General features: G+C 40.0%; 1 protein-coding gene across 2 annotated transcripts; it reads right to left on the bottom strand.

Annotated features, from left to right (window-relative positions):
• Nucleotides 1-942: 942 nt before the first annotated feature.
• Nucleotides 943-19,148, bottom strand: shoc2 (SHOC2 leucine rich repeat scaffold protein). Of its 2 annotated transcripts, none has more exons than XM_067582117.1 (9): nucleotides 19,078-19,148; nucleotides 9,003-10,073; nucleotides 8,469-8,606; nucleotides 8,150-8,280; nucleotides 7,657-7,845; nucleotides 6,663-6,785; nucleotides 5,762-5,899; nucleotides 5,454-5,571; nucleotides 943-3,999 (listed from the first exon to the last, which is right to left on the bottom strand). In XM_067582117.1, exons 2-9 carry the CDS (start codon nucleotides 9,703-9,705, stop codon nucleotides 3,791-3,793), a joined length of 1,749 nt encoding a protein of 582 aa, XP_067438218.1. In that variant the 5' UTR covers nucleotides 9,706-10,073; nucleotides 19,078-19,148; the 3' UTR covers nucleotides 943-3,790. The 2 variants fall into 2 exon arrangements, with proteins under 2 accessions (XP_067438218.1, XP_067438226.1); XM_067582125.1 differs by lacking the exon at nucleotides 19,078-19,148 and adding an exon at nucleotides 18,601-19,020.
• Between the last annotated feature and the right edge of the window lie 4,687 nt (nucleotides 19,149-23,835).

The following is a 23,835-nucleotide window of genomic DNA, read 5'->3' as shown; positions in this document are numbered from 1 at the left end:
AAAAAAATAAGACAGAAAGAAACTAGACCCAAATTTACATCGTAACGACCAGTTGCTTGTCAAGTACAGTCAGTGGCCATAGACACAAGGAATAGCCAAACAAACACATTTAAAAAAAAAAAAAAAAAAAAAAAAAAAAAAAAAGACCATTAAGGCTGCTTGTCAATGTAGATTAAGTAGGATAAGCATTGACACACAATGCTTCGATACCCTTTGCAATATACAAAAAGGGAGCATTTGCAGATACACCAAAACAGCCACTAAATCCAAGTCCTCTATGCAAAACGCTCGATTCTGACCCAGACAAATCATGTCAAATATGTTTTCAACATGCTTGTTTTCCTGTACAAAATAACCAGGCAAGAAAAAAGTTGTATGATCCAGAAAGTAAAAAGCAAAAAGGAGCGAAATGACTTTGATTCTGCGATGCTCTCCATGGCCTCAAATCACAGACAATAGAAAAATAAACACCAATTATACTCCACTTAAGTTTGGATGCACCAGTATGCAATACATCGTCATCACTTTTTTTTTGATCCAATAACAGGTCACACCTCCAACTGAACGGGCCAGTCGATGATCATCATCTCCTCCTCCTCCTTCATCCTCCTCCTCCTCCTCTTCTTCCTCCTCTACAGCACGTTTAAACTACATTCCAGGATCTGATAAACGTTCTCCGGTCGATTAAGCCCATTTTTGTTTCTTCCCACCTCTCCCACACCTCTTCTCAGCGTCTTCATACACATGGCGTTTCTCAACCTCGCAAAATGGCACATGAAGAAGAAAAAAAAAAAAAAAAAAAAGTAAAAACAGAGAGACTGAATGTAAAAATGGGTCACAGCGCTCTCGCTGCATACCTAATGCACATCTCACTTTTGAGTACTCGTTGAAGGCATTTTTCACACAATTGTTTACAGCTAAAAGTAAATACACACAAAAAAAAAACTTCCAAAGCTTTTTATATAAAACCCAGGAATGCAATGCCTCCGGTGTGTTGTTGAGCGTGAACACAGAAAGCCCTTTTTACAATTTTTTTTTTTTTTTGTGTGTGTGTGTGTGTGTCTTTTTCCGACAGTCTTGTACTGTAACTGCGTTAAGCTCAAATATGCACCTTGTTGTGTTGTCTCATCGTTGTGTCCAAACGATTTGATCTGTGTGAAAACCACCGGGCCTGACCCCAAATCAACAAAAAAAAGGGGGGTCAGTGGATTTGTCCCTCGTCAGGTTTTTTTTTTGAGTGAAGTCTGTTATCGGTGTTGGGAGTGGATCGGTTTTTTTTCCCGCCTCCCTCACCCCACCCATCAACCCACCCCACCTCCTGTCATGTACAGCATATGTTTCAGTCCACGAAAAAAGCAGCAACAGGTTCTGCTGGTAAATTAGAAGCAGCGGTACATTGTTGTCCCCCTCGTCCCCCCCCTCTCTCCCCCCCCCCTCCTCCCGACCCGACCTGGAGGTGAGCTGCGGCGCTCCTCGTCACTCCTCCGCCACAGCCCACAAAAAACACACCAAGCTGCTGCAAAAAAAGTAGACCCACACATTTCAATACAAAACAGAATCATGATTGAATATAGAGTTGGGATGCAACACACTTTCAAAAAAAGGGGGGGAGGAAAAAAAAAAAAAAGTTTGATTACCTTTGTTGGGATTTTTAATGTACAGTCACTTGAAATAATACTAACTGAATACACACTTCATCATTTAGAGGAAAAAAAAAAAAACACTCAGTGATTTAATGATTTCAAATAAACAACGCTGATCTGAACTGCAAGAAGCCATTTCACTTCGCGATGGAGAAAGCAGGATATGGGAATCTCAAAACATCTCATAGCCACACAGACCCTTTTACAGTTCCTTTTTAAGATTGACAGGATAAAACTTCCTCAGAGAAAGCTTCTTTTCTGAGCCTGCGAAACTCTACATTTATATTTCATTGATACAAATTTACATGATAAACGGTTTGTTTAACAGATAAAATACTTCTTTATGAAACAAAATGCCCCCATTCAAAATAACCAATGAGAGGCTACTGTGTTTGTTTGTTTGTTTGTTTTCTTAATATAGAGGATGCCAATGTCTTTTTTTTTAAAAAAAGTGCATAAGAGCAGCAGCATAGCTGGGACAGTGTGGGACAAAAGAAGATATTTAAAAAAAAAAAAGAATTAAATTACAAATCTAAAAATCAAGGGAACATTTTCCATCATGTGATTAAGATTCTTAGGAGACCCTGTCAAAAAACAACTACAGAGAAATTAAGGATATTAACAAAAAAAAAAAAAAAAGGAAGTGTCAAGAAGGGGTTACCTGTCAATGTTTTATTATCAAACCTTTTTTGTAGCTCTGATACACTCACCGCTCCGCTCCACAGACCCAGATAAGTCTTTTAAAAACGCTTGATATGTTGGTCAATGATCGACTGGATGACAGCTATGAAGCCCAACACTGAAGATAATATCAAACAAGTAAACATAACTAAAAAAAATTGCACTCAAGGCAACAACCAGGATTTGTGTACATATATAAAAACATCTCCTATCATTTATCCCATCACCTATGTATCTTTGACGTTTTTTTCAATACCTTTTTGTCACACAAAAGCAGTATAGACAGTGTGGGGGGGGGTGGGGTAGGGGGGGGGGTCACAGCACCGCCCGTTTTGGAGAAAAGTCCAACTTGCTTTTTTTTTTTTTTTCAAGCATGTATGATTGGCATTTCTCATATGTATACATTACTAGCTTTATGTTTGACAACTGCTGCTGCTATTTGTTAAAAAAAAAAAAAAGAATCTCCAATCATTTTATAACTGATATCGCTTGTTTAAAACAGATTAATTCAAAAAGTACACTACAAAAAAAAAACAAAAAAAAATTAAAAACAGCAGTAATAAAAAAAAAGTATTATTGAAATAAATTATATCTTTGTATTCTCGTGGACAATTGTGTTTAGAAATGAACCACCGGATCACTCTAAACATAGGCACAGTTTAAAAAAAAAAAAAAAAACATAAAAAAGAAAAAAAATGTACAAAAAAAAGAAATTACAAACATGCCATCTTGAGACCTTTGTTCTCTGTGGTCAAGAAGCAATTTAACACAAGTTATCTCGAGTGAAGATGATGTAAAAAAAAAAAAAAAAAAAAAAAAGGGAATATCAAAAGAAAATATAACAAGATGACAAAGTTAAATTACGGCAGCAGCAGTAAATGTGAAGTTCCAAAGACTTTTTTTGTTTGTTTTTGCATACAATTGTATCCTTGCTCACATAATAGATGCTTGTAATTACTGTAAATACATTGGCAATGGGAGCATGGTTTATATGGTTAAAAGACTTGCCACTTAGCTCACAGTTACTCAATATATAGAACTTTATATATCTTCAGTTTTGGCAAAGAGATGGAAATATTTTCCTCTTATATGATTCGGAATGAAAGATGAGCAGGGTGGGGGGGTTTGGTGGGGGGTTGGGGGAGAGGCTGGGGTCCTAAAATGACCGTAATAAACTCTGGAGTAACACACGAGTCAAGTCTCCAAAGATTCACCTTGTTTCTGCCCGGGGATGGTGAAAGAAACATTTTCCTTTTCTTCCCTCCTCCTCCTCCTCTTCTTATTCCCCCTCCCCACCCCCACGCCCCCCCTCCACCGACACTGATTGTGGCGAGTCCGTTTTCCTTACAGTGTATGATACACATAATGGGGGGGGGGGGAGGGAGGGGCGGGCAGGCGAGAGAGGGTGCAGAGCAAGTTGGAGGGTTTGGAGTAAAAGTAGGACTGGGATTTGAGCTGCTCTTGGCTCAGACCATGGCACGGTACGGTCCCTGCATCTTGAGGAACTGGATGATGAAGGAGGGGCCTCCCGCGACGATCTGGGGCGGCAGGTGGCTGAGGGGACAGTTCTCAATGCTCATGATGGACAGCTTGCTGCAGAGGGCCAGCTCGAACGGGAGGCTGTGCAGGTTGGGGTTGTCGTTGAGGTACAGTTCCTCCAGGTTCTCCAGTGTACCTGAGGACCGAGACCAGTTACTGTTAGTTAACGTGTGGTTTGGAAGTGACGAAATCATCCAGGAAAACAGTGTCTGAAATTATTATTATTATAAAAAGGGGCCCCTCACACAATAATAACAAAAATATGTTGCAATTCTGGTGCTGTAAACAAGCTCAGTAGAAGTTATAATAGTCATGATACTTAAGGCAGCGTCTTCAAATTCCTTGTTTTACCTGAAACGTCAGACTAAAGCCATAAGTTGTTCGATTTACTATCCTGTATGACAACAAAAGGCAGCAAATCCTCACAGAGTGTTTGCTATTTTTGCTTAAAAATGAATAAAACTGTTAAAAAATGATCAAAATAGTTGGTGATTAATAAATAATCTGTCGATCAACTACTCGTTTCAGCTCTAACGATCTTTATCGCTGTATCTATTATTTGTCTCAGCCCTGGAAAGACATGATATGGGTGAAAAAAACTGCGTAGGGGTCCTTTAATTCACATGAACGGTCGTACGGACGAGATCTTAAAACTGCGATGCCGCTGCAGCAGTTGAGGGGAAATCGTTAATGACGCAGAGGGGATGATGAAGAGACTGCAGCGGTCTTCCTCAGGGCTCTGCTACATCTCACAGTTAAGTAAGGGTACAATTTAAAAGAATATATGTGATGATGTTCATACATTTTTTTCCACTGTCATACTACAAATGTATTCAGATGAACCTTGAAGCCACAGATATAAATGAATTGTGGGCTCAGTCTGAATAGTCTAAAAATACAACCACCTTCAGCTCCTTCCTTCACCCGTTTTAATCTCTGGCTTAACTCTTAGCCTCGGCAGTAACCGGCCAGGCTGGACCAATCGCAGAGGAAGGGTCAGAGGTGGGATAAACTGTGGACTGTTAAGCTCCTAAAATCCTAACAGTTAAGATTAGCTTTTAACAGGAAACGGTGTTACACTTTAAACCAATAAAAGTTACAACTGATTTGTAAAATGAGACGTTCAAAAAGTGCCACCGACGTTAAGAGTTTTGTCAATAGCACAAATAAAAACAAATGATGGTGCATGTTAGAGGTTAGTTCACTTAAACCCTTCACTGAAAAACAAGTTTTCTGATCACAGAACTTCTTTCTTTGTCATAAGCTGTAAATCCTCTGAACGAGAGGAATTTAGAGGATGATGTGGAAAAAAAGGCCAGAGAGGCAAGAATTACTTTTGTTTTACTTTGTCTGTGCAAAATACTTGTTTGAACAGTTGATTTTTATGCTTCGTTTAATGATATAGTATTGACAAAATAGTGTGTCAGCAATCACATTTGTATTTTTAATTTCTACACACGTCGTTCTGACAGACTCATAATCCAGTTCACTCGTAGCGTCACGTCTCTGGATCAGTTCTGGTTCCCCACCGTCACCGAGAGAACTGATGTCTCTGATGGAAGTAGATGAGTTCATGAAAGAAGTCCTTACCAATCTCCTCAGGAAGGTGTTGCAGCAGGTTCTCCCCCAAACCCAAATGAGTGAGGTTGGTGAGGTGGCCGATGCCTCTGGGTAACGTAGTCAGCTGATTATTTGTCAGCACCAATTTCTAATGAGAGTGTGAGAGCACAGAGAGTTTTTTTTTATTTCACAGTTTTATCTTGAAATGATGGATTTTCTGCACAATTAACTGATCAAATATGTAAGATATTATTAAGAAGGTAATTTTAAAGACACATTTACCTTTATTTACAGCAAAATAAGTATGAAGGAGATAACTGCGTGTCTGGAAAACTTGCCTGTAAATCTTTAAGATAAGCAATTTCATTAGGTAGAGATTCCAACTTGTTTTCCTCCAAGTCAAGCTCCCGTAGCTTTCTCAAATTCCCAATACCGTGTGGTAACTTCTTGAGAAGATTATTGGACAATATTAACACCTGTGAAGACAATGAAGTGACATCATGACACACAAGCAGTAAAGCGATCCTTCCTAACACAGAATGATCATGTCTTTCTTGAATTATGACAAATATTCTACTATGAAATTGAAGAAACAAATCAAAGAAGGTAAATATTTAAAGTTAATAATGTGTTCATAGCATGCATTATTATTTAAAAAGGGACCTATTATGTTTTTCCTTAATTTCAGTCATATATATGATGTTACAGTCATCATATATATGACTAATCAGTGTCCTACGAGGACTCTCATGTGTCGTGATCTCGCAAATCCAGCTGCCTCGCGAGGTAAGACAGTGATAGATGGTGATAGACAGACGGTTCATCCAATCACCTGCCGAGTATTTTAAGTGCCTGCCCTTTTTTCAAACAGTTTCCAAGGACGACTTCTCACGTGCTTCTGTTTTACAAACCATGTGGCGCGTCAGGTTAATTAAACATGGCCAAAATGTTAAATAACGAGGTAAACGTATGTAGAAGTGATCCCTGTGAGCAAAAAGCACAAAGGCTTCAGATTAAATCAGGTCTGGGAGACTCCAAGGACTGACCGTGCTATCCATGTTTAGCCTAAAATATTCAAGATTGGTCATTATGTCTCCAACACTTCTTCTCCTAATTATGAGTTGCACAAAATACAGATGAAATTTGAGACTTTTTTCCTCCTCTTCAACTCAACTCACTGGATGCAGGACTGGCAGAGTGTGCCACCTGTTGTACAATACGTGCGTATCCAAGACTCACCTCGAGAGAAACTAGACCGCAGACGTCCTCTGGGATCTTAGTCAGCTGATTGGTGGCTAGGTTAAGCTCGACCATGCTAGTCCATGTGCCGAAGTCCAATGGCAGAGAAGTTAACTGGTTGTCCTGAGGGAGACAATGGCGTGCTTTTATTAGCAAAATAAATGACAATTCAGACGGTCAACACAAGGACAGTGCTGTTCAAGAGGCTGAGCAGACCAGTGCAGTATGCCAGCTATGTCACCTGGCGCCAGGAAAAAAATGTTTACATTGGAGATTTTAAATCCAAACGACATCCAGATGGACATACACCGAGGAACGAGTCCAGGTTATTTTTAAGAGTGTCTGTATATAATATGTCTCGCTGAAGGCCGATACAATCTTCAATATAAGTGCTGTTCTGAACAGTTCTCTCAATACAGCTCCGCTCCAAATGGCATTTACGTAAAGCACACAAGGAGACGCAGCTGTCTGTGCGCTACATGTAAATGCATTATTTAATGTCAGGATTCTCCCCATGTCATATCGTCTTACTATGACGAACAACTCTAGCTGCTCTAAAGAATTATTTACATTTATTTACCAGATTAATACTTATCGCAACTTTCAAATTGGTTTTCAGATTTAAAACATCTATATTACTCATGTAAGTGCTTAATTTCTTATAACACAGTATAACATTAGTATGACAACAAGGTCCAATTCACAAGCTCCCATATGCCTCTTTTTTAAAGCAGACACTTTTACATTACTGTAGGAAAAGCACAGGTGTAAACAATAAAATTAACGATGGCTAAATTCCTGTTGCTTTAGTTTCAGGCTCCTGGTCTTGTGATTGTTTGCTCGCTGTCACATCTTACTGGGGAAAAGGCTCATTAATCACAGATTTGAACATCTTATGATGCCCTAACACCCGATTTAAAAAAAAAATCAAAGTATAAAGCAGAGACAGATAAAAACAGATTTATCTCACAGACAAACATGCACATATTTGTACCTTCATGTTAAGCTTGCTTAACACTTTGGCCCGGGAGAAGATACCAAAGGGGATCTTGTTGATGCGGTTGTGCTCCATGTTGAGGGAGTAGATGGTAGAGAACTGGGATGGTCCGCCCACAGGGTACGACTGGAAGCAGTTCCTCGCCAGTGTCAGACTGGTCAGGTTGACCAAACTTGACAGGAGGCCCTGGTCAGACACAGAGACAGAGACATGACAGAGACCATATGATCAGGACAGGACTCTTATCATAGTGATAGAGTGATATTTTTACACTGGATGCACTAGTGGCCCTGCCTCGAACGTACACTTATTAGAAAACATTTTACAGCACAAGGACAGAGGGGTCTGGGCTCCAACAGGAATTTGTTTTACATTTTCATTACCACTGTAGGAAACAGTTGATGTTGATGTTAATATAACAGAAATTAGGGCTGCAACTAATAATTATTTTTCAGTATTATTTAGCATTTATATTTTTGCTTCTACTTACCTCTGGCAACACTGAAATGTTGTTGTTTTCAAGGTTTAGCTCCTCCAGTTCTCGACATTTGGCTAATGATCTGGGGATGGCTGACAATCTATTGTATCTCAGACCTAAGCGATTTATGCTGGCCAGATTGCCTGAAACAACAACAACAACAAAAAAACATCTCTTAAGTTTTTTTTACCATTACAACATTTATACAAACCTCGTACCTTCAGTCATTTTTCAATTAAATGGTAAAATAATTAAACAAACATAGTTACAAAGACACAAATTGAAAGCTAACTTTGCTTTTGAGCCCAAAAACATATTCAAACTGTCATACCTATAGTCTCCGGGAGGTCCAAGAGCTCATTGTGCTGCAAGTCGAGGTTGGTTATCTGTGTGCAATTCCCAATTTCCTTCGGTAGGTGTTCCAACTGATTATGGGCGACATCCAGAGTGATGAGGTTGCAAAGCTCCCCTGCAGAAATATGCACAAGAAAGAACACCAAAAACTCAGATTTTCAGTTACTCAAGATAAAAGTCCACTGTCCCACTCGTTTTTCTCACTGCTTTACAGAATCAGAAGGATGTTTTGCAAGTGGACAAAGTGGAATTTGTCTTGGTGGCACCGGTTCAGAGTGATGGACTCATCTAAGACTCAACACTTCAACATTCAGTAATTTGTATGCATTTGATTTTGAACAGCAAGATATCGTGACATGTGTATTTATGTATATTTCTACACTCTGGATGCTCAATGCCTTAAACCCAACGGTAGCCCACTTCCTCCCACAGTTATGGGCGATAAGGTTTGCTTCTTGCCCCGCCTTAACTTGAGGAATTCATCCTGTTATTACATGTAGGTTTTACTCACCTATCTCTGCAGGCAGCTGCTTAATCTTGTTCTCCCGGATGCTGAGCATTGTGAGCTTGGAAAGGTTTCGGATGTCCTTCTCCACCGTTGTGATGCGGTTGAAGCGCAGGTACAGCGTGGTGAGAGATGTCAGCCGGTAAACAACAGCCGGTATCTCTCGCAGCTTGTTGTGCCGGAGGTCGAGCATTCGAAGCTTCTTAAGGGAGTCCAGGGAGTCAGGCAAGCTGGTCAGGGAGTTCTCACTCAGGGCCAAAGTGACCAGGCCTGATAGGCAACCCACCTCAGCCGGCAGGCTCTGCAGCTTGTTGCTGTATAAGTAGAGTTCAGCCAGCTGCGTCAACTCCTTAATTGAGGTGGGCAGCATGTGGATGGACCGTTTAGATAGGTCCAGTCTCATTGAGTTCTCCTCCCGGCACTTGTTAAGCTCTTTGATCACCTCGGCATTGCTGGACTTCTTGCGCGTACCTGGTGCCGGGTTTGGCCGCTTTATCGTATTGTCAACAGAGAAGGCAACACCCGGTGTTGAGCTGCTAGTGTCCTTCTTTCCTTCTTTGGCATCTTTCCCTTTGGTCTTCGTTTCTTTGCCACCATCCTTGACTAAGCTGGCCAGAGCCTTGGCCTCCTTTTCCCTTTCTTTCCCCGCTGGACCACCTTTTGGGTCCTTTTCTTTTGAATCTTTTTCTTTGCCTAAAGTACTACTCATGTCGACGTTATCGGGCCTCCTGCAGAGTTGCTCATGAGAGTCTCTCTTGTCAGGTTACTTATGGTTTCGGGAAAAAGGGACACAGACAGCCAAGGAGGCTTTTAAAGAAAACATCCCTGTGCAGGCCCACACATTTATGATTATCCTTGAAATAAAGACCGTGTGATCCAAAGGTTTTTTGGATACTTTTGATACTTTGTTCCTTTGTTAAAATGCCATGTGAGAAAAAATCCTTTGAAGTAACTGGATTGTGGCATCCATGGGCCACATGCTTAAGTGTCGGAGCTGCATACAATCCCAGGACCTTTGGGTAAAAGTTCCCTCAGGCTGCAAAGGTCATCAAGGATTTATAATCCCTCGAGGATTTGCTGTTGGGGAAAAGAAAAGGATATTTTGTTCACACTCACAATTTCATGTACACATCTTACTTTAAAAGCTTTAACAACCTTTTGAATATCAACAGTCAAGTGGTCTGCCTGAGTTTCTGGGCTTAGTATTTCTTACTAGTTTCTATCATTTCAGACACTTAACAATAATATACTCTGAAATACTGTTTGACCGATTAATCGGACTAATATCTGGCATTTTGAGATAATCGGCATTGGCCGATGCCTGCAAACAAAAAGTGTCTGGAGACACATCTGCAGGCAGCCTCGTCAGTGTGGCTGCTATCAGGGTCCAAAATTCACTTCTTTGTCAACAGGCCAAATGGTCAGTGAATGTTCAGATTTTACCAGCCACTCAATAGGTTACCATTGTTTTTTTGGCTGGTGAGTAAATCTACCAGTCACTTGCATATTTTACCAGCATTTGGCTGGTGGCCGGTGCTGAACGATGTTAGCGCTCCCCCTTGTGTCAATGTCGTCAGTCTTTGCCCAGACGTCAGTGCTTTCAAAGCTCAATAACTGGCCACTCTTAATAACATATACAATGTTTACTGTCTGATTAATTAGATTGATTCTGGTCTTCTAGAGGGAAAATGCGAATGACGTTAGTTGGGAATTGTAACAAGCCTTCAACCAGCTAAACTAGCTTACAGAACTCGAAAAACTGTTGTATAGGCGTGTCCAGCCCCCACTCCTACTCCTGATGAGCTGCAGTCATAAAACATTTATCAGATGTGTCATTTGGGACGGTTGTGAGACTGTAAGCAGTGTGACTGTGAAGCCTTTTATTGTTGGTGAGCCTGTGGTCTGTCATTGTTTAGCACGTTACATAACATAAACATATTATCTTCATCGATGGCGCTCATATACATGATGATGCTGATGCAAAGTTTGCCAGCAGCACAGTTAACATTAAAAGCCTGCTAACAGAACCTGCTGTCAGCTGAGGCAGGAGATGAAGACGAGATTGATGAACCACTCCTCTCATCTCAAGTCAACAATCTGCTATCAAAAGCGATCGATTTGATAGTTATAAGATACCCAACATGCACGTGTGTGCTCGTCTTTGCTTCGATACACTAAGCTAACTTGGCACAGTGTTTAATGAGAGATAGTAGTGGATTTGCAGGACAGGATCTCCGCTCTGTCACATTGTTGTCACCTCCAGTCACTTGGTAGATGATATGAGCAGGGTGTGCAAAGCAACTGAACAAAGTTATTAGTTTTTAACATGTCTGATCACTTAGATTGACTATTTGGCAACAGACATCCTGCTAGAAACGTCCATCGTCTTTTCTAAATGTTAACACATTTCTCCCATTCCCATCCCGTTACTGGCTAGTGTTAAATATATATGATGTTATAATGTATAGAATAATAATGCAGTTGAATGATGTTGCATCTGACGTACTTTAACCTGCTCTCCCTCTTATTAGATTATGTACATGGAATAACAGAATTATAGATGACTTTTCTTTGTCTTATTTATATTTAACCCAAATACTGACTGTGTATTTTTTCTATTTTAATAATTACAGATGGCTGGACAGAAATCTTGTCCCTTATGGCAGTATTTCACTGAGCCAGGGAAGACCAAGTGCAGTATCTGAAGCGAATTGGTGAGCATGGGAGCTAAAACACCACAAACATCTGGAATCACCTGAAGTGTCCCTGCCTCCCTGCTTATAAAGAGGCACAGAAGAAAAGAGATGCAGCAAGAGCTGACTCCTCTAGCCTACTATGACACAGATGCTCAAAGAAAATGGCAAAAATCGGATCCTGGGTCAAAACAAACGGACACTTTAGAAAAAGAAATGATTGCCACAGACAACAAGCCCTTTACGGTTGTTTCAGATGTGGGCTTGCAGCAGTTGTTGTCTGTAGCAGAAACAAGATAAAGCCTTAAAAGTGAGAAGTACTACCACAAAGACATGCTGGACAGTGTGCACACAAAAGGTTGTGAAGAAAATCAAAGCACTGACTGCTCCAAACAACGCTGGCCTCCATTTGTCTTTCACCACAGACTGTTGGTCTGCAGAAAAGTGAATCATTAATGAGTCTAACGTGTCATTTAATAAACGATGATGAGGAAAGGAAACATGTAGTCTTAAATGTCAAGGCCATGGAGAACGTGGGGAGTTTACATGTCCAACTGCGGAACAATCAACTAAAATTTGATGGAGACTCTTGAGATGAGCAAGGCTTCTGTCTCCTGCATCATCTCAAGCATTGTAGTGATGAAGATGCTGCTTCAGGCAGAGGGTCCCACTACTAAGGGGATCAGAACATTCTGGGAGATAATAATGCAGAGCTTGGAGAAAAGACTTTCCAAGACTGAGGAGACCAAATGTTTGGCAACACTGCTGGATCCTCGACACAAGGTCCAGAGGACACACTGAACTAAACAGCTAGAAGAGAACAAACCGTTGCCTCTGAGTCTGAACAACAACAAGCCACCACTGGAGATCAAGGATCGGATCCTAAACGAATAAGGGCGGAGGACTGAATGTACGCAAACATTCTCGGGGCTCACAGTCATCATCAACTCCCGCTGAGGAAGAGAGTGAGGACATCTCTGACGAGCTGAACCGTTACCTCCGGGAGCTGGAGACTGACAGAAAGACCAGTCTGCCACTGGAATGGTGGAAACAGAACAAAATCTTGCACCGCTGGCAAGAAGGTTCCTCTGTCCTCCACCCTTCTCTGTTCCCAGTGACAGAATATTCAGTGAGATTGGTGAGGAGGAACAGGCTCGGTGGAGAAAATGCAGAGAAACTTGCTGCTCTTAACTGGGACTAGAACTTTAAAAACAAAGAGATGCTGCTACTCTACGTACTACACTAACATCTCTCAGAAACAAGTAGATGCTGTTATCTGCTGTTAAGTGCACTAAAACGTTTTTATTCATTAAAGTTTTTTTTAAAGTTTAGTTTTTTGATTGGATAACTTTAGTGTTAAATAAAATTAATTTAAGTACATCAATTTTGTGTCTCATTTGTTGTATTTTATCAGATGCTTAAACAAACAACAACATGATATGGGCATTATATATCGGATATGATCCACCCTGTTCTCTAAATATCAGCCATTACAAAACCCATATCGGTAAACTACTACTTTGTAGAGCTGTAATGATTAATCCATTAGTCAATGGGCAGAAAACTATTTTGATAATCCATTAATTCAGTAATAATGGAGTCATTGTTTTAAGTTCCATCTTCTCTAATGTGATGATTTTCTGTTTCCATCTCTGTAAACTGAATATCTTTGGGTTTCGGACACCTGGCCAAACAAAATAAGACCTTTGATGACATGATCACATAGGACGAAAACTATTAATAGAATATTAATTGGTAGATTAATCAATAATGAAAATAATCATTATATTCCTGGGGCTCATCCATTTGTTTTCTGCCATTTTTGTAAAGAAAGAAATTGATTCCAAATGAAACAGATCAGTTTAAAATGAATTTTTTTTTTATATCTGGATTTTCTGTCTTCATGCATCAAAAACTGCTCACCACAATCGACAGTAAACAGACTCTTCTTGTGGCAGACACAGCTCAGAATATGCTGCTGCAAAGTGCTTCAGGATCGATCCAAATATTTTTGATGGAACAGTATTGGCTACATAAAGCCCACTTCATTTCCGATGCTTTGCTTGCTCTGGTAGGCAGCATTAAAAAAAAAAAAAAAAAAAAAATCCTAACTTTGCTCTGTTAAGACAGCTCAGCGATGAGTGAGTGAGTCAATTTCAGTGACATTTTGCAGGAGAACCACAACTTTAAAAAAACTGCTGTTAGCTGAAATCTGTGCTAAAGAGGAAGAGAGGCGGTCCAAACCTTCCTGCCACAACAGATCCTCCTTGACATTCCTCTCTTAACAGACATTATGTATGGTGCTAGGATACCACGCAAAATACTACTATAGAAAACATCACAAAAAACTATCAAAGGTAAGCTGTAATGAAGCCTCTATGTTATGTTTGAGCTTATGTTAAGGTGGGGCTACTGTAGGCTGAGTCTGCAATGTAACTAACCTTCATTATGTAGGAAAAACCAACAAATATAATAAAATAGGAGCCTTAATACAATAATCGTCCTTATACATAAGACAAAAAAACACAACAGGTCTGGTGTGTTGACAGTACCATGAGATATGTGGTATTGAGTGTGTTGTGCCAGTGAAAGCAAATCTGTTGAATGTACTAAGCATAACCTCACACCAACTTACTCCTACTAAACAAACATGGCCCAGCGGGTGTTGACATTACTGTAAGCCTACAGCCCCACCTAAACAGGCATTCAGCAATTTTAGCCATCCCCTCTAAAGTCTGTAACGCAACAATCACACCGAATATTTACGTCTCAAAAGACATCCAGACTCCAGACAGAACTCTTTGGATCTTTACATGACAAACTGAGCCAGCTTGTCTCTGTTGCTGTTTGTACCTCCGTGACTGTTTAAAGCTCTCCAGCACTAGTACGAGCTAAGCTGTGGCAAAAAAGAGAGGCAGGTTTGGATCAGGATCAGAGCTAAGTGAAAAGGTTAGGACTGCTGAGAGTAATCTTTAGAAGTGGCCTTCAAAGCATGAAGTCCCAACAACAACAGGTCATATGACCTTTTGGGTAAAAGAAATGTTGGGTCAATAGCAGCACCCCTGACATGAGAGAATGCTTAACAGAGTGTTCTGTAAATAAAAAAAGATATCCACTGCTCTTTCAGTCCGTCATAAAGAAGACGTTAACATATAACTGCAATAGACATACCTGCGTGCAAAATTATTTTAACATAAAATGAGAATAGCCAGACCAGCCCTGTTGCTGGGGCCATCTAAACCAAACTGTGCAAGCAATTTCCTTTTATGGTTGTACTCTCTATGTCCCTGCCCTGGTACATAATCTTGTTTATTACAAACTGCATGTAAATGTTATTTAAAGACTCATGTTTTATGACCTGTCCCAACAAAAGACCAAATGAGACCAGAAGAAGAGTTCAACATCAAATTGATGTAGTTCATTTCCTGGCTGTTTTTCTTTTTTTTTGACTGTTTGTATTGATATTTCTCTTTCATTATATCAATACTGACATTTTTGGATAAGAAAACAAGCTTAGTGGTTCTTGCAGCAACTTTTTGTCTTTGTTCACCCAGATCAACAAAATATTAACCAAATTTGAACAGGCATACTCTTAGTTTCTTATCTGTAATCTTTACAAATGCGTGCAGAGGTTTCTGAAAAACAGCACAGAAGTTTGATATTCAGTTTAGCTTCAGCAGAAGGAAGAAGAACAAACAGCAACAGGGTACTAACAGTGTTAGAAAACCACAGAACAATGGCAGCGTTTCCCCCTATATTCATTCTACCGTGGAGGTACAACACTGCAGAATTATGAGCGCCGCTGCTAAAATTTCATACGATCATTAATATCAACGGGCTACTAATGATCATCACTCGCACACTGTGCAAACACGAGAACACCCTACGTTATCGTGGAATTGTTTTGAGTGATCGACTAGTGCATCAAATCCCAGAATCCTCCCTCTCCTCGTTCTTCATAGGACATCTACGTGAAAGGTACTTTTATAAGAGTAGTGTAGCTCCGTTAAGGAACAGGACAGTGCGTAATGTGTGTGTGTGTGTGTGTGTAGCGTGTTTGGGGTTGAGAGAGCGGAGAGAGCGAGCAGCAGAAAAGTGACAGTGAATGCAAGAGGAGCAGAAGAAAAGCTTAGCAGTAGGTTGTCAACCTGGTAGTAAATGTACAGTTCAGACAACAGTGTGTCAGTTAATAAATGCTGCAGCTTCTCAAGACCAAGAAAAGTCACGTCTGTTGCTTCCCCAACTGCTAGAAAAGTGAAGGGGGTTAGTCCCGAAGCCAGCGACAATGGCTTAGCCTGACCTGACCAGGCTCACTTAAGGTAGACTGACCTTTAAGGTAGACCAACTGTTCTCATTTTAGTGACAATCTCAGCCGCCCCTAAACAGAGAAGTGCTGAACTGCTGTGTCTCTCCCAAGTTATGCTCAGCAATCCAACCCTGCCCTAAAGCAGTCAACCTAGGGGAAGCATTGAATGGGTTCATGAAATTCAGTCACTTTTCAATCCCTGATGAGCATATGGCCCAATGCACACACTCGACAGCATATACAATGAAAAACAATTGATAGGAAATAAGTCATTATTTAAGAGTCACCATAGCAGAGTTGAAGGCTGTTGCCGGAATCGCACTTTCTGTATACAATCGCCACATTTATGTAGTCATATGCCTGTCACATGTAATTCACTTGGAAAGGGTACCTAAAAAATGTTTCCTCCACCCAAAAAACATTTTTGGTACTTTTAAGTATTTCTTTCATTTCAAGAATATTGCGACAGTCATATACAGTTTATTTGAGAAATGACCCCAAACAGAAGTTAGAAATCTGTAGTTTGTTTACTCTGGTCCGAATCAATGGATGAGTTGGTGAACTTATCACATTTTCCCTTTGGTTTGATTTCTTTTCACACAGAAAAAATCTGAGAACATTCACTCTGCTCATTGGTCAGATGTGTCTGGGGCGGCTGTGAAAATGTAAATACAGGAAGAAGGTCCTGAAGAAGGCCCTATCTGTCCATATATCAACCATGGCAACGTATTCTTTGCTAGCATAGGTCGCACCTTGATTCACTTCAGCTAGCTGCCAGCAACTGTTCAGTTTTCTCATCTGCAGATTCAGATCATGCTCCCACCACAAACAAATTGCTCCAGAATTCATGACCAGACTTGTTTTCGTCCACACTTCTGAACGACTACTGTATTCAGATCTGTACAAACTAATCATCCTAAGGGGGAAAACGAACCAGAGTCCAATTCAACCAGACTAACCAACGCAGGTTTGAAAATGACGTCCAAAAACTTGCCAATACACACTCCGTCTGTAAAAACTGGCAAACAACCAACAGCACAAGGACATGAATTTGTCAAATACAGTTGTAACCTCCCTGACAACTAGCATTAAAGGCTTTGGTGGTGCACAGTTGTTCTATATGAATATAATAACAGGAGAGCCAGTCTGAGCATAAGGAAATAAATATGCAGAGAAGTTAAACAAACAACCTGTTGGCCATACACAAAACGGTGGCATCACTTTGTGGTATTACAATTAAAAGTGGCTTGATCAGAAATCTGCACTATTGATGGATGCTTTGTGTTTGTTTACAGCATTATCCTTCACAACCTTCTGCTATACTGATGATGGACGGATCATTTTAAAGACGACCTTGTGGGATAAGTTGGCCAAAGCCATAGGATAGTGTTCAATCAACTGGCAAGTGATCCAGCTGTGACAAAACTGCAAACACTGTGAGGTCCATTAAGCTAGGACTACTCATTTAGTAGATGAAAATATGAGGCTCAACCCATATACAGCTTCGGAAACTTTCTAATGCATGTCCATCAATACTAACAACACCATGAAGTGCTACTACACAATTGGACTTCATGGCACTTGCAACCCACATAGAGAATAATTAAGTTTCCATTAAGGATATCTTGGGCCCATCTGATAATGCCAGTGCATTTAGGCCCAAGCAGGACTGTCTAATGTTCTCCAGCTATTGCTGATCCATTACAATGCTTTTTGGATCAAATGAGAAATGCATCAATATTAGCTAATCATAGAAGACCAGAAAACGCGTGTGTAAAGCAAATATAACAAGGAAATATCTCCAATCCAGCTAATGAGTTGCTGCTTGACAATGCCTTACTATTTTAGTACAAGAAACAACAAACCAGGTATGATCCGGCCTGCCAGTTTAAGTTGTTATTTGTGTAAAACTGAAGGCAAAAAACCAAAGAGTTGGTGCAGCTATCGGCTACTGCTATACATAGGACGCAACTAGCTCGATGGCTACGTGTGCCAATGACAAATCCTTGGAAACAGATTACCGACAAAACGGTACCAGGTCGGGGAAGTCATGTCACCTTTCGAGATTAATTAATTTACATAAACACCTAAAGAACACATAGCAGGGTTGGTGACACTGTATGGTTATTGGATGTGACGCGGACAGTAACAAAGCTAGAGGCTCCGGTGTGACTGTTAACCTAACATCAACCAGCTAACTAACTGTCGTTAGCCAACTCACGTAGACTGAAAATGAGTTATGTCAGCTAAGTCAGCCTTGAAAGTAACATATCTAAAGCGAGCAATCTTCAAAAAGAGAAAAACACACTGGCTAAAGCTGCTAAAGAAGGGCTGACAACAATGCAGGAAATAAAAGCAGCTAAGCTAAGTTAAACGTCAATAGCAGAGCAAACGTCAGTGATGCCATACTGCTAACTTGCTAACGTCAGCTAGCGAGAAGTTAGCCCGCCAGCTAACAGTATTTCAGCGAGCCATCGTCTGACTCAAACGAGGAAGAGTAACAGCACGATTAGGATGAAATAATAAAACAAACGGCTATGCTTATACACGTATTTACTGAGATGGCGAAAAGGATGTCGAGGTTTTCCCTGACATATTTACTCACTTCCAGCGATTAGCTTTCATCTGAAGCAGAGCTAACTGTGTGTGTGTATGTATGTAGGCCCGAGCGGAGCGACCCGACCACCGCTACTTGGACCGAGAGGAGAGCCCTCTGCTGCGGCCAGCTGAGCGCGATCGGGCGGCAGACACCCAAAGAGACAAGCCGATGATGGGAGGCAGCTGATATCTTCGCAGAGCGGCCACTGACGGCACGCAAGCTGCGGACTAACTGTAACACAGTGCCTAAGCGCCGTTCCCGTATTGAATATTACCCGAGGAAAAAAAGAAAACACTGTGAAAAACAGCGGCCATTCCGAAGCTGAACAAAAGAGTGCGTTCGTACTCGCCTCTGCGAAATGACACTATATCGTTACACACGCCGTAACAAGAGACTGACGAGTGTATTGTGTCTGGAGTGATGCGTAGCCGTGATGTGGGGGGTAAAACGTCCACTGTTACGGTGATAATATAACTGTTTTACCTTCAGAGGTGTGACTCCGCCATCCTTGCTGCTTCCTCCTCTTTTCCTACACTGCTGCTCTGCTCCCCTCCCTCCCTCCCCCGCCGCCAAACTGCGTCATTCGCACGCCTAACCAATGTTATCACGAGACTTTGAAATACAATCAAATATTCCTGGATAAACACTATATGATGAATATTACACATTTATGGTATATATCTAACACATCCTTCCGTGCAAAAATGTATTTAAAAGTTTATCCGAAGCTAATATGAAGCTTCAGCAGTCTAAATTAGTCAAATCAAGTAGATATCATTCAATGTTACAGTCTTTCTAGGGCCAAAGTCCCTCTTTTTTGTTACTTTTAAATGCATTTTTGCACTTTTTGGCCCCATCACTTACATTGAAAGCTCTTTAAGTGGATCTTTTAATAGCCAGCATGAATTTTGTGTAATGATGATGATGATGATGATGATGATGATGATGATGATAGTAATAAATAAGGTACATGGAAATATAAATTATATTATAAGTGGGTGGTGGTGAAAGAGTGCTGAGATTTTTACTTAAATCAAAGTATTTTAAATTTTTACTTTTCCTAAAAGTACACTAATATTAGCTTTAAAATATACTTAAAGTGTCACAAGTAAAAGTAGTCATGATGCAGAATGTAATTCAGGTATTTGTACTAAAAAAAAGCCTATAACTTTGAAAGATGCCCATTTGATTTGTCAACTCAGATTGCCAAAGCCTCATATTCATTTCAGATAAACATTGGAATATATATTTTTTGCACAGATTGAGGGCTGTGGGTTTTGTCTCCTGTCACGTGCATTGAAAGCATTTTATGAAGGGATCTTTGAACAGCCCGTATGGACAGAAGGATGAGAAAAAACTCTTTCAATATACATATGGACGTGGAAGTGAGTGTTGTTGTGAGACAGAGTTGAAAAATGTGAACCTGTCATTTATTGTTACAGCTAGTGGAGCAGAATAACAATGCATCATGATTTATCAGATGATATTTTGCATGAAATTCATTTAAAGAGAAAAGTAACTAGTTACTGTAGCTGTTAGATAAATGTGGTGGAGTAAAAAGTACAAAATTTGCATCTAACATGTAGAATGAAGTGGAAGTTTAGAGTAGTGTAAAATGGATATACTCAACCTTACAGCCCTGAATAAATGTATAATACAAATAATACAAGAGCTAAACTTAAAGGCAATTAAAAAGATGTGGATTTATGTATTACTTATCAGTGGGAAGAACTTTTTATGTGATTTTTGTATCACTGGCTTCAGTCACTGGAAGAAAATGCTATTTAAAACCACTCAAGGAGAGTCGAATGGCAACAACAGGAAATACGCTGCTCACTGAGTGCATATTGTATTTGTTATTAATGACAACAGGATAAAGCTAACTACATTCACATCAGCAACAAGTTACTACAACAATTATGTAAAACACCAAACTGAACTAATTAACAGTGGGGAAGAAGTAACACCAGTCATAGGATAGGTTCACAATTTTTCAGTGTAACTATTCCTCTTGTTCATACTGGCTGTTAAAAGATTCCCTCAGATGTGCTTTCAGTGTCTACAAAATCAGTGTCATCAGTGTGTCCACAGTGTGTCCACACTGATGCAAAAACACATGTAAAAGTTGATGTGAAGCTTATATAAGGCTTCAGCAGTCTGAGTTAGTCACATCAAGTGGATATCTGACACATTTGCAGTCTTTTTAGCATCAAATTCCCTCTTTGTGTTTCCCTGTTGAGCTGTGGTGGAAGTATAATACCAAAAAGAGGAACTTTGGCACTAAAAAGACAATAATGTTGAAAGATATCTACTTGATTTGGCTAATATTGATGGCTGAATCTTCATATTCACCCTAGATAAACTTTTAAATACATTTTTGTACAAAAGGAGGCTGGATTTTGGCCCTCATCACTTACATTGTAAGTACATTATAAAGGGATTTTTTATGGCCAGTATGAAAAGGAGGAATGATTATGACAAGAAAAACATGTTTCAATATTAATTTGGGAACTTGACTATTGTTTGAAGACAGACTTTAAAAATTGTGAACCCGTCCTTTAACATTTCCAGTAGTGTTATTCTGAGAGCGGCCTGCAGGTGGCGGTAAAGCGCTGTGACTGTGAAATAAAGCGAAGAAGAAGGTGACGTGATTCTCGTAGACGCGTTGGCTTGACAACCGCTGTAATCTTTGCGTGGTGCTAAAGGTGGGTTATCAAAGATTCTGATTTATAAACAATAATTATGATGTAGACTTAACATATTTACACACACGACAACAGAAGGATACTGCAGTGTATTGTCAGAAGTATTAACTACCTTTCACCGGGAGTTGCATTATTGAACGCTACTATTAATTTAGCTGGGCCCATGTAGGCTAACGTAACGTGAACACAGGCTATTAACTGCTAGCTATGTGATAAGGCTCTCGATTTTCTCCAAATGTTTAAGTGATACCAGCGATTCTGTGTGTCACTTTGCTTCAAGGTTAACGTTAATGTATTCGGACATTTATTAGCGTGACTAGATGTATGAAAACCTTTTTGTGGAAATAGGCCGAATCTGTTTACTAAATGTAAGATGCCTTGAAATAATATAACTACGTTTGGTGTTTGTGTTGCTCCATAAAGTAACGTGATCATTCAACATTTCGCAGCATCTAAATTTCACAACACACAATAGGACAGCACTACTTTATTTCTCCTTTCCTTCTACTGTGTTGTGTGGTTTCACTGTTATTGATCTACTGATACGTGACTAGCTGATATCACCAGCTGGCTGCAAGCCAAATCTGACGATCTTTTCTATGACTGAGCCTCCATTATCATCAGTATGCATGTAAATATACTGAAGTTCAGACTAAACTGCTGCCTTAATCCTGTTGAAATGCTGCCTCCTTCAATTCACCAGTTGCCACCGTCATATAACTGAGTCATTAGTCAGATCGATCGATCGATAGAAAAATAATCTGCAACTATTTTGATAATCCAGTAGTTGTGTCATTTTTAAGGATAAATGCCATAAACTTGCCGGTTGCAGCTTCTCAAAAGTGAGGACATTAAGCTCATAAATGATAATAAACTGAATATCTTTGTTTATCGGACAAAAGATGACGTCATTTTGGGCTCTAAGAAGGTATAATAGACATTTTTAACTATTTTCTGACATTTTGTTGACAAAATGTTAATCGAGAAAATAATCGTCAGATTAATCGATAATGAAGATAATCATTAGTTGCTGCCCTTGTCAGATTACCGTGTTTTATAGCAGCATTAGTTATCAGCAGCAGCCGTCTTGATGATCCAACAGTTAAGTGTTTTAATCTTTGGCTTCTCTTGATCAGATACTTGTATTCACAGATATTTTGTCCACTGTCCTTATTACCCTCTGTCATAACGTTTGTTTTCATTAATCTAAGGCATATAAAATGTAATAAATCTGTCTACCTTTCAGCAACCGGGTACTCAGAAGACAATGCCAGAAGTCAAGTCAATATTCAGAGAAGTTCTGCCTAAACAAGGTTTGTACCACAGCAGTGAGCTACTTGGACAGCAGTAGTTACAAACAAAAGGCTGTTTGTGGAGCTCAATACAACAAGTGAACTGTTAAGAAATTTGCAAAAGCTTGCAAAATTAGTCAGTGGGTGCTGTGTGCTCCCTCGTTACAGTCTCTTTTACAGCTAAACACCATTAGCATTGTTGCAATATAATCAAAGTTATTTAGTGAATAAGGCTGATTGACAGCGATGCCACTGAAAAGCAGTGTATTTATAGTTTAATGCCTTTTTTTGTGGAAAAGCTGTTTAAAGGCTGACCTCCAGATGTGTAACATGTCCAGATGTTCCATGCAGTGAGAACACTCGATCTCTGCCACTAATTGGTAAAAGCTGACCATCAGTGCAACAGAAGTTAAAACATTGGCATGTATTTTAATATGGGTCACTACCAAGAGCATACAGATTATAATAACAAGTGTACAGATGTTAAATCAGCCGCCCTTTAACATCCTGGAGGCACAGGCTACCAGAATGATGAAACCTTTTAGTGGAAAAACAACAAAAATCCAATTTAGTCTTGTGATTATCTTTGCATTAAACCAAAGACTAGCTGTATAAATGTGAGTCTTCATATTTGAGTTTACTAATTCCATTTTCGGGCAACATTAACAGGGCAGCTTTCCATGGAAGATGTCCCTACCATGGTTCTGTGTAAGCCAAAACTGCTCCCACTCAAATCCGTCACCCTAGAGAAACTGGAGAAGATGCAGATGGAGGCGCAAGAGGCCGTCAAACAACAGGAACTGGCGATGAAGGAGCAGTTGCAGTAGACGTCCGATGGAGGACTCGCAAGAGCAGTAGCAGTCGAAATGGCTGAGACATTCCTTCAGACGGACACAAACCCAGCGTTTTCAAGTATTTGTAAGGATAGTTAAGTGCAATGTCAAGAGGTCATTGATGTTTGACTTCACGGAGCAGAAGACCTGATAAAGTGAAAGGAGAGTAATCTACTATGTCATTCGTAATGATTGGTTAGTTACAAAGACCTGAGTGCATCTTCAGCTGTTTTATTTGTATTGATGTGTCTGTAATTTGGCATAAATGCACATTAAATGTCAATTGACAGTTTCCTTGTAGAATGAATGTAGAGCAGAGTGACTAATGTGGGCAGAGCAAGAAGTTTATTTGCAACATGTAGTACTAGTGTGTGTGCTGATATTGTGACATTTCACAAAAACAGTCTTCGA

The sequence above is a fragment of the Thunnus thynnus genome, chromosome 3 (assembly GCF_963924715.1).
Source record: "Thunnus thynnus chromosome 3, fThuThy2.1, whole genome shotgun sequence".
NCBI classification, from domain to species: Eukaryota; Metazoa; Chordata; class Actinopteri; order Scombriformes; family Scombridae; genus Thunnus; species Thunnus thynnus.
This window is presented reverse-complemented; position numbering and strand designations above follow the sequence as displayed.

Bases quoted from the DNA above. Each gene is read 5' to 3' on its own strand.
- shoc2 (XM_067582117.1), bottom strand. From the start codon at position 9,705: ATGAGTAGTACTTTAGGCAAAGAAAAAGATTCAAAAGAAAAGGACCCA. The intron at 8,607-9,002 runs GTGAGTAAAACC...ATATTTCTGCAG, and splicing joins GCAGCTGCCTGCAGAGATAG to GGGAGCTTTGCAACCTCATC. The intron at 4,000-5,453 runs GTAAGGACTTCT...CTCGGTCCTCAG, and splicing joins ACACCTTCCTGAGGAGATTG to GTACACTGGAGAACCTGGAG.